The following is a 17,041-nucleotide window of genomic DNA, read 5'->3' as shown; positions in this document are numbered from 1 at the left end:
AAAATCCATTCACTCTCTACTCTTGTTGCTGAAACTGCCATACTGAGATCTAACTGTGAAAATATGGACATCTATGTCATTCTGCCATCATAAATTCAGATACACTGAAAACATTAGTTATGTTTTTGGAACAACCTGAAATTTATTATGTCGTTTTTTGGGTGAAAAAAATTACCTTCAGCATGGTCATATTTAATTCAGCTTTACAGTCAATAAGCTGCATCACTGTGCCTCTTTGTTCCCGTTGTCTTGAATTCTTAACAGAATCACCTGTCAAATGCATTTCAAATGATGATTTCAGATAACAGAAGCAGAATCAAATCCATATTTAGATATATTAGCTAAAATGACTTGAAAGATCTTAATGTTGTTTATTTCCATAAGGACTGATATGATCAGCAACAGTTAACATGAACATTATTTAAAATGCGACAGTTTAATGCATGTGCAATTGTTAAAAGTAAAAAAACGCTGTTTCATAATTTGCAGAATAAATTCACTTTTTCACTGCCCTTAAACTGTTACCTTTTACATTCCCTGGTGTTTTTCCATCAACAGAATATATGCATTTTTCTACTTTTTCAGGTATATTATTTATTGTGGCAGAAAGGCAAATGATGAAATGCATTTTGGCTAAGATTAATTTATTCATGATTTGTTGGTTGCACAGTGGCACTATTGTTAGAGACAGACTCCAATTAAATATGTCCTCCAGGACCTACAAAAAAAATTAATAATTGTGACTAGTTGAAATTATGTATTTTATATTTTCATTGTTCAAGGCATTTTCTACTTCTAATAATAACAATGTTTATCAATAATTAACATGAGCGGCATTAGCAGTGTGATCTTGGTCTTAGTCATAGTTGACGTTCTTCTTCCCAAATGTAATTCACTCCCTAGCAGCTACTGCTGAGGCTATAGCCTCAGTGATCAATTTTCCCACAGAAGATGCGTCTAACCCTCTGTGCGAGTTCTAGTTTTCTACATTGTCCATAGCACTCTTTTAGCTAAAGCGATAACAAAAAGTCCATAGGTAAACTGTAGTTCATAAAGCAAACTCAAAGGAAACTCTGCTACGACTTCCCCTAACTAGAAAGGTGAGGCAAAGAAAAAAATGTTCATCATTCTGTCTAGAGTTCACTACCCTCGCTTTAGATTAATACATTTAGAAGTAGAAAGTCTACACAGCTTTGCAAAATCAGGAGGAGACCAATAAGAACTGCATACAGACTGTGAAGTGTTCAAATCAAAATCTCAGCAAAAAGCACAATTGAGAAATAAATCTGAAACAAGTGAAATTGAAAGCTGTCGAGATAGACATTTCATTTCTATCTTCCAATATCAGCTGTTGAAAGAGACATATAACCTTGCTGTAAATAGTAAATGAAAGTCAAGGAAAAAAGTTGTTCTTTTTTCTATTTTATCAGTATGGTTTTATGGTATGGCTTTTTTGCTGTTTTTGCTAACATCTACTTCGACTTGCTCAACAGGTCTGTGACAGAGCAACTAAAAATAAACAAAAAATATTACTGATAAACATAATTTTAATTAAAATAAGAATTTACTCATGATTAATTAATATTCAGATTAATGTTTTTCTTTCAGCTCCAATCTAAATTAGGATAAGCCTATGAAGACAGCTCAGATAAAATCAGAAGGTCAAACAACTGATGTTCTTGGTAGGATGAAAAACAGTTGCTACTTGTTGCAACAAAACTATTGAGGAGAATATGTTTTCTTTTATTTGTGTTTACTAAAATATGTTTTCTGAACCAAATAATCTCTAACTAAAGCCACTGAAATAAATCTATACATCCAGCATTAAAATTTTGGTACTTTCAGGTTATTTTTATACCTGTAAATTTGTAGAATTCAGGAGTGGTTTTGAGGAGTCAAAGTACAGGAAGTTCTGTAAAAATCAACAGAATAAAAAAAATTAGTAATGTGTTATAACAGAAGTATGAAATAAGCACATTAGCAGAGCAGTAGACAAGTATAATGCATTTCCAACTATTTTTGAGGGCCCTGAAAACATTAACAGTTGGTATCTAAGGGCTTCACAGTTCTGAACAACAACCTGAAACCAGATCTACCCCTACATCTCCTATGCCATTCACCAGGACTCTTCAACATGAGTCAAAAGAAGGCAGACAACAAAAATCTTCTTCCAACAAAAATATCGGCCACCATTTGCCATTTATGTTCTTCACCTGAATCCAAAAGCTAACTCCAGACTTAGCACATACCTGCACTGCTGTTCAGCAGAACACAGACCTGTGAATGTAATGAAAGTGCAAACTACAAGTCAAGTTGAACTGAAGACTTTCAACTCTCTCTGAGGGCCATAAAAGCTACAGATATTTTTTTACTTATGCAGGCTTTGTTTTCTGAGTCATAAACCTAATTCCAATCCCTGCTCAAAAATCCTTTACCTTTTCACTAATCTGTCTGCAGAGGGGAAGGAAAAGATAGAAATAAAGATCATTTCCAGCCTTCATCCTAACTGAGAGCTCTACACACAACTGTCACTTGTGTTTTGTATGATTTTTATTAACTCTTTCATAAACTCCAATTGTAGCCCCATACTATTACTGTTCATCTCTGAAAAGTGGGTCCTTCTTCCCAGTCTGAGAGCCATAAGAAGTCCAGCAAGAATTACTGCTTGAGCCACATCCTAACAAGAGTCCTAATACTGAATTTTCTCGGCTGTTAGGCCAAATGTTCATCTACAAGCCACATTAGAAAAATACAGGTGCCAAAATTAACCAGACCTCATTGTAACTGTGAGCTACTGACACAATATCCAAATTAAGATGACTTCAGGGTGTATTTTAATCTCATTAGCATCAGTAAGGATTAAATACATTCCTTACTGTAGGCATGAAGAAGGAAGTTTTGCAGAATCAATTCCAGTGAGGGAGCAAATAACTGTAAGGCTCAACTTTGTGAAAATGCAATGAAGCTTGTGCTCTAAGGAAAAAGACTGGGTTTCAGGTTTTTATCTTTCCATGCAGTTTGTACAAAGGAGTCATTGGGAAGCTCAAAAGGTCTGACTGCTTGTCAAATATATTAAATGTAAATATTTAACATCATAAACTTAGTTGTAATTTCCCCTATTAATTAGCTCAGACAGTTTGCTACTGTGAAAAAAGATACTGCTGCTTTGGTGCTCATTCTAGCCAGGATAAGGTCAGTCAGGCCACTGATCACACTGGCCCCATGTCACCCCAGGTCCCCATCAACCATGTCACCCAAGGTCCCAGGTCCTAGTGAGGATGTAGGAGGGCCAGGAACCAGCTCCTCACAGCCCTGCCCAGCCTGGGCTCAGCCCAGCCCCAGGGAGCTGCCTGGACCCCCTGGTGTCCTGTCCCTGCCATCCACCTTAAATGGGATGAGAATTAATCTTTATGTCTCTTTAATGAAGAGAATTAAAGTGTTATTTATCAATGTTATATTTTACTGGTGCTTACCTTCATTTCTTCATTTTGTTTGTACCCTGCTGGTATTTTCCATGGGATTCTTTCTGCATAATTAAGTAAATACAGTTCATTGAAAGCCTCTGTAAAAAATCCTAAATCTGTAAGTACTTTAATCTGTAAAAAAAAAAAAATAATAATAACAGAGGCTTAAGTTTAAAAAAAAAAAATCAGCTTTTTTTTTTCTTTTTTCCTCTAAATTAGATATTTTTAAAGGTAATTTTCAAATAGATTTGACTCCTGGAACAGCACATTGATGGAGAACGTTCTATAATGAATTATTTCATAGTTTTTCCTAAGTGAAATCTCAAATATGGGTCTTTAAAAAAAAAAAAAAAAAAAGAGGTAAAAAAAATTCATAACCTTCTTCAAAAACTCCTGTGAAAGGAAAAGATCTTAATTCATGCAGTTGAGTCATAGTCCAAGATCAGCTACTTTCTCCTATTAATCTCATAGTACTCATCATCTAGTCTCTCTAATCCATCTCAGCATTTCCTGAAGATGTCTAAAAGCAATAATACCTTGGCTCTTCAGAGGTACATTCTTTGAAAACACTAGTGGAATCATTAAGGTCTGTTCCTAGGAGTCTGACAACTTGGTTTCGCTATGATATTGATCACAAATCTGAAAGTGAATATTATGAGCAAATAATTCATGTTTTGCTCTTAGGAAAACAGAAGAGAACAACAGAAGAAGATAAAACAAGAAACGATGAGTATGGATTTAAGAGGGGAAAATCATATATTCTAAATGGAAAGTAGAAAAATGATGGAACTATTTAGCACTCACTCTAAGTCACTAATAATAAAATTTTCTAAATAACCCTACATCCTACCATTATTCATTTAGAAAGTATTCCTATTCTGCAGTCTGTTTTATTAAGAAATACTGAGAATCTGCTCACAGAATCACAAAATGGCCCGGGTTGGAAGGGACCTCAAGGATCATGTATCTCCAACCCCCGCCACAGGCAGGCCCACCAACTTCCACATTTAATACTAAACCAGCTCTACTTTAAAGCACCATTTTTTACAGTAGTTGTATATGAACTCATATTAAAGCATGGAAAGGAAGCAAAAATTTATTGGAAGCAAGGAAGCAAAGGAAGCAAAAAGTTTATTGCAATTACAATGTGCCATGAAAAGAAGAAAGCTTCTTTGATTACCTTGAAGATTCTTCCTTCGATGCTTTTAGTGGGGTCCTTACAAATCTCAGAAACAAAGTATTGGTATAATGTGAACAAAGGTAAAATCTGTAGGAAAATATTAGGTCATAAAGGTTTCAATTACAGAAATGTGTATCACAATTATATATCACAAATACACTGATAATAAAGCAGTACTGCTTTCACTGCCACATGCCAGGATGTCACCACTATTTCCCTTATGTGTATGAAAGATGAAGTTTTTACAAAGTTTTTCAGCTGGCTAAATGCAACCCCTAATTATTTAGCACTATCTTACATGGGATTCACAAAACACAATGTAAAGGTTCTCCAAAACTTCGTTTTGTTTTGTTTTTTGATACTGTTGGTTAGTAAACCTACTGGAGAGATATTGATATAAGGGGTTTCTAAAGCTGTCTGTATTTTAATGCCACAATTGTTTCCATATAAGCAACAAAAGGATGGAATGTTGTGAGCTTTAGATATAAATACTTTGGTGTCTAGCAATTGTCTAGGTGAAAAGATACCAATTGTAAAATAAACTAGATAATGAGGAGGCTTTTTGACCATTTCTGTTCAATTAAATGGTTTTGTGGGGAAAAACTACATGAATTTTTAAAAAAAAGCTTTCTAGTAAGCACTCACAGAATAAAAGCCTTCAGAAAAGACAAATCATATCAGCCTTGTTACTTTCTTGTGAAATGTGCTTTTATTTTTTTATAGAATAGCTTCAGAATTTGGATTACAAGAGCTTCAGGCAAACATTTTAATTGTACCCGTACTGTTTCTAACTGAAATTTGTGGTGCTTCTGCAAAATTAGTCTTTGAAGTCTCTTTTTTCTTTTTAATAAAACTTTAATATTGATATATTATGATTTATGTCAAATCATCTCAGTCCTCATCACTCAAAACATTCCTACACATTAAGCATTCAGTGGAAATGAAGTTCTCATTCTGCCGAATTTGTTATTGCTTTGATTATAATCTACAGCCTGGATCTATAATATGCCAGTACAAGCACAAAAAGAATAAAAAATGCAAGCAGCCACATTAAGTACCCCTGCCTCCAGGTAACTGTTCTTTTACCTCACTGTATCTCCCACAGTGAAGGCAGGTTAGATAAAGATCACTAACAACGTGAGCTCCAGTAAAGAAAGGAGGAAAGAAACATCAACCAGAGACAAAATAGATACTTAGCCTGAAGTTCCAGAAGAAATCAGTCCAATGAATGGTTTGCTGACAAAAAGGAGTATCACATCACCTCACCTCCTCTCTAATCCCCCTTCCATCTCCACCGCCAAACTTGTCCTGATAGCCATACAATCTTATCCCCTCACACTGCCTTTGCCACTTTTGAAGGACCTTTACCTAAGTGGATTCAGCTCATTAAAACAGCAGCTATCTATCTATCTTGTTGCTTTGCTTCAAAGGTTTTGTTTTCTTTTCCAGTTGGGAGTTGATTTATTAAGGTATCCAATTGTCTGACAAGATGTAAGAAAATCTGTTGGAGCATCCAGTTGCAAATAGGAAGAGATACAGACTGCCCCTTTTCAGTACTATAAAGCAACACAGTCTATTTATTCCACTGGATGGCGTAGCACCCTTGAAAGAAGTTAGATTAAACCAGAAGAGGTTAGTCATTAAACAAAGGCAATGGCCACATAATCAGCATAAGAAGGAAAGTATAAAAGCAGTCAGAGTAGTTACAGAACGTGAGAAAGTTGCCACAGAACCTAACACAGGCATATTTCACTAGAGCTTCCATGGATTGCCATAAATACATCCAATAATGTAATAAAAAGTTATTAATGTTACAACATCATAAATAAATAAATAAATACTATTAAATGATACTTACTGTTAAATTTCGTTTTGCACAATGCAATTCAAACATAAGGAAATTCAGACTTGCAACTACAGTAGAGATATCAGCTCTGTAGCGATCAGAGAACAAGTCAATTCCAGGAATAAGCATATGTGTTTCATACTGTGCAAAGTCACAGTCAAATGTGGGATGTGGAAGAGAGGCTCTAAACAGAGTCTGGAAGAAAAAGCAGTGAAATACATACAAAAAGATGTATAGTCATTAGGTGAGACACTAAGAATCTCTAACCCTTGAGATTCATAAATTACCTTATAAATGAAACTAAGTCAATGACAAAGTATCTAGTTTCTGGATAAAAACATGAAAATATCTATTTTTAAATGATTACTGATTTATAAGTGAACTTGATGGAGAAGAAAAAAAAGAAAAAAAAAAATTAGTTTATGGACAGCATTTCATGGCACAAGCAGAAAAATAATCATGACAGATTCCTTAGCAAGTACTCCCCAAGCAATGAGAAATCTTCCTGAAGGGCCAATGGCATTTCTCTCAGATTCCAAGTGAAAGCATCTGAAACAAAACTTCTGAAGTACTGGAAAAAAACTAGGAAGTCACTAAGGGTTCTTAGAGACTACTTTGATAATGCTTAGGATAAGATTCTGATCAGCACACTGAAATAATACAGTGATGTATTCAAACATCTCCACAGTCAAGAAAAATAACAAGGAAAAAATCACTACAGTGACTTTGGAGAAATATTCAATCAATTTATCAGTGCACAGATGTTTCATGGCAAATGTTTCTATCAGAAGAAAAATATTTTTCTTCCTCTATTTTTTTTTTTCTTTTCTTAAACTGAGAGCAGTAGTTTGATTTTACTCACCATTAAGCACTTGCTCAATCATCACCTCTGTCATTACCTCTGAGACACACTATTTAAGTCCAGTTAGAGGCTGGTTAAAACTTTGACATTTTGTATTTAAAGTCATTCTGAATAAAATGCATTTCAAATTATATATAATAGGACATTTCCTCTAAAATGCCTAAACTGTATGAACTATGTACTGTTATCTTTCTGAATTAATAAGTGCCCTGCATACTATAAATACTGTAGGAAGCAGGCTCCACCTTACCACTATCTCTGTGACATATAACCAGACCAAAGTATACTAACCAAAGCTTGCTTCAATCTAGGTCTAGTGCAGCTTAAGTGATATAACTTAAAAATTAATCTCTTTGAAGGAAGTAACATTAACATTGTCTCTCATGTAGGATACTCCTTTCTAATTGTGTTTATCGTGTCATTGTTGGCAAAGATACATTAGACAAACATACTTAGATCTCAGATATTAATAAGCCTGAAGTCAATACCAGAGGTGCAGTTTAAGTAAGGTTTAAAAGAGCATTCCACATCATAGAAAAAATTATGGGCTTGAACTTGGCAAAGTTCAGTAACTCAGTTCAGTATTTTTCAAGCCTCTCATCCTGCAACGTGCTCCTACCTCAATATCAGTCTCAGTTCAGTCAAGTCACAATTATTTCTACCACTATATAGCTGAAACAAACTGTAACTCCTCAATAGGAGGAATCGAAATTGTTCAGCTTTGTACCACCTGCAGATCACAGAGCTAGAAGCTAATCATAATTCCCCTATATCTCTGTTTCTTCATCTCGTTCTCCCTTTGCTGAAATTAGCAAGGTTTTAAATATGACCTAGAACAGGTCACACAGTCACAGTCTCAGCTGGCATGAGATGTTGGAAACTGGCATCAGTTTGTTCTGTAGAGGCCAACTAAATTCCTGTTGCTGCATTGAGATGAGTTAGCATTGACCCCAGTGGAGCTTGATTGACAGAATATCTGCCATTATTTTTTCCAGTATCAATTCAACTACTAATGTTTTAAAGCCTTGTTTTAGAAGTAAAATGAAACACTTCTATTTTCTCCATCGTTTGTTCCTGAAAGTTTGCAAACTCAATATAATAAGCTTACTTTCTTAGTAAATGAAATCAAATTATTTTGACTACCCACTACTTCTAGAGCAAATTTCTTTTGTATTATATTAGTAATACAAAACAAAAAAAATACTTTGCAATGTTAAAAAATACAAAAAGAAAAAAAAAACTTTTTCTAAAGAGTCTGTTCTCCTGCTTGAAAATGTTTGACAATCTTTGAAGACTTTGTACAATGTACATCAGCTCAGTGACTGAGTATCCAGTTTATACTATCTACTTCTTGAGCAAAACACTTCAAGAGAAAAAGATATATAATTGACTGCCAAATACTTCAGTCATCTTCATTTTTCAATATTTCTTTATTTCTTGGAGAGACCCATGTCTTATTGAAGTGATAATTTTTAGGCTTTAGAATTGGAATATTGTTAAAAACAGAGAATAAATACATCTAATGTGCATAAATTGTCAGTTACCTCTGATCTCCAGCTTTCTGTTACAATCAGAATGAGAAAAGGAATATTACAACAGGATGTTATTGAGATTCAAATATTATAAGCAATTTGTCGTCTCTGTGAATTCTAACTGAAATTGTATCCTTACCTTAAAGAGTATAGCAGAAAAGTGGCAATATTTAGTTCTTAATCTCACATTTGATGTTGTTACATACCTAAAGTACAACAAATAATAAGAGATGTGAATGTGTCTATCAATATAAATTATTTAAACCCCTTTTTAATGTAGCATAATAATAATACTAATGCAACCTAGATGCTTTCCATCTTGGAAAACAGCTGACTCTTCTGTAGATAGGTGTTCAGCCATGTCATGCAAAGAAAGAATCATCTGACCAAAGGCATACCTAGATAAAAGGAGTTGTCTAGATTCCCTTTAAAGTTATGGGAGAAAAATATGCAATTTAAGACCAAAATTAATCTCACCTCAAACAAGATAAAGCATGTTTATAAGGTGTATTTCTTTTCATAAGGGAAGTCTAGCACACATGAAGTTTCACATGGTAGCTGTTCACCTAGATTAAATGAAACACACACTACCTCACCAGTTTTAAACCATCATGGTAGCAGGGTATTCCTGTGATCTATAATATTCAAAAATCTTTAATGCAATACTGGAGTCCTCTAATGTGCATTTCACAATCATAATAAGTTATTATAGAAAGAGCAACTTAAGGATTGCTAACAGCCAAATGTGTATCTGAGAAAAGATCTACCTAAGAGATAAGCTGAGAGGATACTCCATCCAGATCCCTACCAGGATTTGGAATGGATATTGCAAAAGACAGTATGAAGTCCAGCAAAGGTGCATCACAAGCACTTTAAGAAGTAGCTCAGGATTGGGTCCTGCTGTGAGCCTGAGGCTGCACCAGAGCTCAGAATTAGAAGAGTGCAAAGGTGGTTTAGAATCCATGTAAAATCACTTCTTTTCACAGGATTGCTAATTGTGAGCTGCACAATGCCATTTCATGCTGAAATACCCATGTTAATGCTTTCAAAAGTACTTTGGTTTACAGATATTTTACCGTGCTATTACTAGGACCTGCTTGCGAGCTAATGCGGTTCATTCAGATAAAGCTCTGACTTTTCATGGGAATAACATTTCTAAGGTCACTTGGAACTGGCTTAGATACTTCTAAGTTTTAAATCTTGTACATTTTATATAATGCATAATATATCGAGGAACAGCTCAGAGTTACATCTGTAGTGTTTTACCAGCAGCCAAGCAGTACTGGAATGAAATGTTTATTGATGGCAGACTTTCATACAGTAACTCAGATCTTATTTAGTTGTAATTCACCAGAAAATGAATACTTTAGGCAGCAAATCTGTCCTTAGGATACATTAATATTTAATACATGCAATGACTTGGGGGATGTGATATTTCAATTGAAAATCAATAAGACTGTGAAATCCTTGTGCTTATGACTCTTTATCATCTTGTTTTATTTCCAAGATCTCTCCATGTAATATACAGCTGCAATTATGATCAAAGATGAGCACTACAGGAAAGGGAAGAAACACTATTTGCCAAAAGAGCAACTTTCTTCTTGAAAGGAACATTTTTTTCTTCTTTTGTTGAGTCTTTTTAATAGCAAATTTTTAGTATTTTAAATTAATTTCAAGTTGTGAAATGTCCTGGACAAGCAGTTCTTTTAAAATATGGAAGAAATGTATACACCTATATTTAAAAATATAGTAATAAAATACTTACTGAGCTATCTTAGCTACTAAAACTGCTGCATGCAAACATCCCCAAATTCCAGCCTGAGAAAGAAATTTCTGACTAATATTCGTAGATCTTCCAACTGCAAAGCACTCTGTAGCATTTTTTGGAAAGTCTAACTCTTGCCAGGTGTTAAGAATATTCACAGTGTTGAGTGTTTCATCAAGGGCTTGACACCAATATTTAAAAGCAGCTCTGTAACACATAAGAAAATTTACTCATCATATAGCTGACATTTTCTAAAGCAGAAGATAAGACTAGATTCATATTACCTCCACTGTCCAAGCTATAACTAACTCTGATTAGGTCAAAAACAGAAATATAGTTTTGAGAAAAAGATACCATCTCTGGTCAACTTGTTCATTTGGACACTTACTGAGATTAAATTGACACAAGATAAATGTTACTTCCTAAATACACATAGCAATGCTTAATCTGACAATTAGTCAGCAAAGATAAACCAAAACCAGAGAAAAAGAAAATCTCAAAATAGAGCTAGCAGTGAGATAGATGAAAGAAGTGATACAGACCTTAAAACAGCACAGGACCTTACAAGACAGTTCGTGTGAGTAAGAATCACAATTTTAAAAAAAATGAATCTATGCTCTTTTTTAATCCAATAATTACCTACCTTTTGTTTCCAGCATAAAAGTGAAGATTTCCAAGTTCGTGTAGAGCCTGAACTTTGAGGTCTCTCTGGTTGTCCAGGATTTCTGTTATTTATTATATAATCAAATACAAAAAAAATATCATCACATCATTAAGTCAGTTACAGGATCTTGAACAAATTTTGCATAAAAAGTAGACATGCATTGGCATGTAATTCATTGCAAGAATGTTTTAAATATTTACCAAGCTTGTACATTTTCTATTTAAATGTATAATTTCTTATTTCTACTAAATCTAAAAGCTGGATTACTACATATTTACACACATCTGTTTACCTAAGCTGTTGTATTTTTCTTTTCTTAGACTGAGAAAATGTTCTCAAGCTGAGATGTAAATATATGAGTAAAGTCTTATTATAAAGTAATATAATAGAACAGAATCATAGAACTGCTCAGGTTGGAAATGACATTAAAGATTATTGAATCCAACCACAACCTAACCATACTACCCTAACTAAAACCCTCCCCTAAATCATGTTCTCATATTCAGATGTAAATAGACATATACATACATATACATACATATACATATATCTATGTATGTATCATGAAATTGAAATGACTTCCTTGAACTTGACAGACTTTTGAGATCAATCAGCATGACACCACAGAAGTAATACTTTTCCATAAGAAAAGATACTGTAGAGGTGACAACCAATGAATGCTTTGTTCTGGAGCTAATATACATTTTCAGAATTAAAAGAGAAGCTTTTGTATTTCTGGTGACCATTTTCCACACAGTTATAGCTGTCTGATAGAGAAAAATAACACTGGAATAAACAGATAGTGAGCCCAAATAGATAGAAAGGTGGTGTTAGTTGTAAACAGAAAGTTATAAAAAGCAATTACCAATTGTTTCTTCATAGGAAGAGACAACTAATGAAAACTGTGACTGTGGTATTGGTTTACTCTCGATGCTACTGGAGAAATTAAATTTTTCTTGAGAAAGGTCACTTGGTGTTGGTAGAAATGCCAATTCGGCTCCCACATCAAATTCCAGCCTTCTACTTGGAGTGCTGGTTGTTCTTCCAACATTTTCTAGATCAGAAAAGCAATTTATATGAACAATTCTGTAAAGTATTGTTCTATTTCTAGCACCAAAAATATTTCCATGTTGCATCATTCAAAGAAATATACAATTCCTTTGTGTCCTCTTTTAATCTTGTTTCCTATGTTCTGATTCTGTCAGTGTCATCTAATCAAGCTCATTGGTCATAACTCTTTGGGGAGCACATCAAAATGAAAATGCAGGGCCATGCGGAGAAAATAAGCTTGATAAGAACTGCCAGTCAGTCCCTCTGATGGAGGTTTGACAACAGAAAGACAAGTTACATATTTGTATGAGAAAAACTTTTATCATCCAACTGAGAGGCACAAATCATGTGAAATGCAGCTTAAAACATGCAATTAAAGAATTTCATGCATAATATTATATCTTAGTTCCGACTCTCAATAATGATTATAATTCATCTTCTAAAGAACTGTCTTCTGCTCTGTAATATTTTAACTGTAAACACACTTATTGCTGAGTGAGAAACACTTCAATGAAGTACTCACCTTGTGTGGATGCAAGAAAAAGTGAAAGCAGTTTTCTGCTGTGTCTCAATGCTCTGCTGTGGTATTTAGATTTTTGTAAAGTTTCTCTAAAACATTTCAGTGCGTCATTTACATCAAGGGGTACATAAACTGTGGGTTTAGCTTCACTGCCATCTAAAAGAAATTAACAATTATGGGGAACAATTTTGCTACATAAAAGCACATATATTTTAGGAGAGCAACCTGTACATGCACTTGTATTCCATAAACTAACACCGAAACTAGCAAAATACTAACAATCAGGAACCGCACTTCTGAGCATGTGTGTCTTTTTCAGCATTAAGTTTCTACTGTTACATGACACCTACATTCCATGAATTCCATCTGTCTTGAGCATGAATCAGCTGTTATCTCTTCTTTGGATTCATATGTCTTTAGTGCAGGAACAAATATTTATTTACAACCACTGGTCCTACTTAATACTATTCCTGTAGCTTCTACATACCAAACCTGTTAGCTGACACGCTCTCTCTGCTGCTTGCATAATGTTATGTACTCTGCAGCATTATGCACCATTTAATGACTTTCCTCCACTGAAATGCACGCAAAGCCTTCTGTGCAATGTCCTGACATCTCTGAAGATGGAACGATGTTTTACAAACTTACATCAGTTATTAAAACATTTTAATCCTGACTGGAAATAACATCTTTACATGTAAAAAAGGCTCTCTGTCATTTCATACTTTCTCTCAATTTTTGTTTTGGTTCTACCAATAACAGTGAAGGTTCACGTTAACTTCTGGATACGCTGCTTGGCATTCAACACCCTCAGAAAACTGAGCAAAGACCACCAACCTTACTCAACATCCTGTGGCTATCTTGCAACAACTGCTTTCAGATGCAGTCTGAATGTGTTTGGAAAGGTCTTCACAGCATTATTATCCAATCAAAATATCAACAATAATAATTTAAAGACTAAACTGATCCTATATTCAAAGAATCCTATTGTAGAAACAGTGGAAGGCAAACAGTAAGAAGGAAAATAAAAACACAACATCCAGTAGGATTAAAATAAGAAAAGAAAAAGGGTTGGGGAGAAAACATAACTCAAGATAGTGAAATGTGCTCTGACCTGCATAGTCATTTTTTGTCTCAGGATCGAAAAAGCAGCCAGAAAAGACCAGTATACTATCAGAATGGGCAACAGGTGGCTGTAGATTCTGCCCTATGTAGTCTCTGCAGCTCATCTAAGAAACAAGTTTTATTTCATAATCATTGAACAATATTTAGAGAAAAACAAAAAACAGAAAAACAACAACAACAAAATCACAAGTGTTTCACGTTTATAGTTAAACATCTAAGCAGTCCTATATCACAAAATTAAAGAGGACTAACTTCCAAAAACACTAACGACACGGCACTAATACCCAGGTTAATAAGAGGTACAGCATTCACAATATTTAAATAGTAGAGATATCATGTATGTGTGAAATTTTATGTCACAGATTTTTTTATCTTTAGGGATCGGAGTAGGAAAATATAAGCAATTCATATTAATGAATTAAACTTGAATTTCATATGGTGTTTGCCATAATCATAAGCAAGCTATTGAAATTCAGTAGACACTCTTTCTTAATCTGGAGAAATGCATGTTTGCAAATAACCTATAAGTGTATGTATGCCTGAAGAGCATGCTGCCTACAAAGCACATGGTCATCTTGAGGACGGATACCCAAAATAACTCTAGGGAAATAACAAGAGTCTAACTCTGTGAGAAAGGCAAACTTCCATAAAAGTGTATTTAGCTTCTATACAGGACTAAAGTAGCATTTAGTTGTGCACATGTAGCCACATCATTTCAGGAAAGAACAAATCAATTCAGAGCTAGTTTCACTCTCCCTGAATAGCATTGCAAAATGTAGCCATATTCTCTGAATTTCTAATTCAGTGCTGTCTTTTTTGAGCACTCCTTATTTACTATTAAAGAACATTAGCCTTCATTCTGTAAATTAAGATGTTTTCATTACTATGATTCCTTTTCCACACTGCTCAGACCACAGTGATGTACGATCAGAGAATCATAGAATATCCTCAGCTCCCTTTATAAGCCCTGAGTGCCTTCCGAATGTCTTGCAGGTATTATGCAGAAATTGTCTCTAGGCAAGGCAGTGGATCCTGAACTGAAAACAAATTCAGAACTACGCCTAGTTGAATTTCCATCCCCACTTTCCCCTTCTCCTTCGTGTCCTGTGTTTATGTTAGTTAATAGAAATATATAAAAAATATAAATCATGCCACTTATTAAAAATAAAGTTTAAGAAAAACCCTTACTTGCAGTAGGTAATTCCACAAAAAAATGGAAGTAGGGATATCAGTTTAGTAAATATAGAAAGCCATGTCTTCTAATGAAAGGAACTTGCTGAGCAGCTGGGTTGTTTTTTGTTTGTTTGTTTTAATAAAGTATTGCATGCTTTTTCTTGGCGTGGTCAATGCTTGGGATAACTTCATGTGATTAATTTAAAAGCAGCATTCCAATGTGGAAAGAAAGAATTTCTTTGTATTTAATTTTAATTAATCGCAAAGATTACTCAATCCCTAAATAATTATTTTCCAGTTAAAAGAGCATCAAGGACATGAAATTAGATTTAGGCTCATAATATGGAATGAATACATAATGCATGTAAGAAATGTTCTCTGGGTCAGCAAGTCCAGACCTCTGCTGTTGAGGGAATCCTATCATGAAAGCCCCCTCATGCACTTCAGCCAATTATGTTCATTAAGTTCTTATTTTAATTTTCTATTTGTGGACGTTATGGAAAACCATATTAATCTAATCAGCAAACATACTTTTCTATGTTTAGTTGGCATTAACAGTTAGTACCCAAAAAAAAAAGAAATTTTTGGTCACCTTATTTACGTTACTGGATAGATACTTTGTGAAATGAGATTCATTGCTGTCTGGGCCACTGAACTGCTGTATCCTTTCCAGTAGTTGCCTCTGAGCGTACACCAGCAATGGACTCACTTGTTCTGTATATCTCTCACTGAAAGAAAAAGCGAAGCATAGTAATTAATCAAAATAATAGTATGTCTAAAGGTATAATGCTGCTTTTTAGTTTTTGTCAGAGTTGTTGTAACTTACTGTGTAAAGACATTAAACTGTAGAGCTATGTGTACCAGTGCTTCCCATTTCTTCATTTTATACAAAAATTCTAATGTTTTAAGAATCAGATTACATATCCATTTCAAGTCAACCACATTCACATCATCCAGGGGAGACTGTGGATGGAGATTTGAACCACCATTCTCACTAGTAGTACCTCCTAAGCAACTGGGAATGCAGAAATCTCCTTCAGGCTCCACAATCTATAGCAAAAAAAAAAAAATTTATTTTACCTGGTACTGTCAAAACTGTTTTCAGGAGAAATCAGATTATAAAGATCAGAAAATATTGTGCTTGTCTAAAAACATTTAACAGAAAATAACTTGGAGATATGAGAACATAAAAAAGAGTGAAAAAATTGTCTCTACAGAAGGCATGATAATATAGGGTACATCATCTTCATATTTTTACCTTAAGAGAATTGCTTGCTTGTAGTTCAGTTATCATATCAATAAGCATGTCCGATGCCAAATAAAATGGCAACCAAACTGTGTTCCTAAGAAACTGCCTGGTAATGGGAAATGCATCCTTGTGGGAATAGGAATGGTTAGCAATTGACTGTGATTCTTGAGTGTAGTTCCACAGTTCTCTGCATGCATTTTGAAGCAATGTCCAGTGGCCTCCACGGTGAGCAAGAACCTATGCATATCATTCAAAATTATACTTCAGAAATACAGAAATGAAAAGCCTCCTTTTTTCATGGCAGAGCCTAGGCAGGACTAGTCTTTCAAAATTAGACTCAACAAATCATCCTCAGTAACAGATTCTTACTCAGAATTTCAATTTATAGAAGGCATTGCAAAAACTTAATTTGGGATTTTTTTCATGGAAGCACTAATTAATAACAGCATTTAATTGTTGCTTCTGGTGTGAGAATAAGAGAACAAATTAATTCACATCACCTAAAAATGTATTTTTTACTTTGTTTTAGGAAGGTTTATGGGAAAACTAGTCAGACTACTTTTCCTTTCTTTTTATACTAGCAAGGTATCTGCTCTGACCTATAAATGGAA

The 17,041-nt window shown here is 34.4% G+C and overlaps 1 protein-coding gene across 4 annotated transcripts in view; it reads right to left on the bottom strand.

Annotated features, from left to right (window-relative positions):
- Positions 1 to 17,041, bottom strand: part of CFAP54 (cilia and flagella associated protein 54) — a 99,253-nt gene that overhangs the window by 27,342 nt on the left and 54,870 nt on the right. For 2 of the 4 annotated variants that reach the window (XM_015858704.3, XM_085515150.1), the window contains exons 37-51: positions 16,440 to 16,667; positions 16,008 to 16,231; positions 15,774 to 15,909; positions 13,998 to 14,112; positions 12,887 to 13,039; positions 12,179 to 12,367; positions 11,293 to 11,374; positions 10,650 to 10,856; positions 9,024 to 9,090; positions 6,503 to 6,685; positions 4,645 to 4,731; positions 3,474 to 3,596; positions 1,859 to 1,912; positions 526 to 718; positions 176 to 270 (exon numbers count right to left, since the gene is read on the bottom strand). In XM_015858704.3, coding sequence (XP_015714190.3) covers positions 176 to 270; positions 526 to 718; positions 1,859 to 1,912; positions 3,474 to 3,596; positions 4,645 to 4,731; positions 6,503 to 6,685; positions 9,024 to 9,090; positions 10,650 to 10,856; positions 11,293 to 11,374; positions 12,179 to 12,367; positions 12,887 to 13,039; positions 13,998 to 14,112; positions 15,774 to 15,909; positions 16,008 to 16,231; positions 16,440 to 16,667 — 2,136 coding nt within the window. The remainder of the gene's footprint in view (positions 1 to 175; positions 271 to 525; positions 719 to 1,858; positions 1,913 to 3,473; positions 3,597 to 4,644; positions 4,732 to 6,502; positions 6,686 to 9,023; positions 9,091 to 10,649; positions 10,857 to 11,292; positions 11,375 to 12,178; positions 12,368 to 12,886; positions 13,040 to 13,997; positions 14,113 to 15,773; positions 15,910 to 16,007; positions 16,232 to 16,439; positions 16,668 to 17,041) is intronic. The other 2 variants (XR_014934236.1, XM_085515145.1) reach the window with 1 other exon arrangement.

This window comes from Coturnix japonica, chromosome 1 (assembly GCF_054131305.1).
Source record: "Coturnix japonica strain WE chromosome 1, WE-NBRP24, whole genome shotgun sequence".
Lineage (NCBI taxonomy): Eukaryota > Metazoa > Chordata > Aves > Galliformes > Phasianidae > Coturnix > Coturnix japonica.
This window is presented reverse-complemented; position numbering and strand designations above follow the sequence as displayed.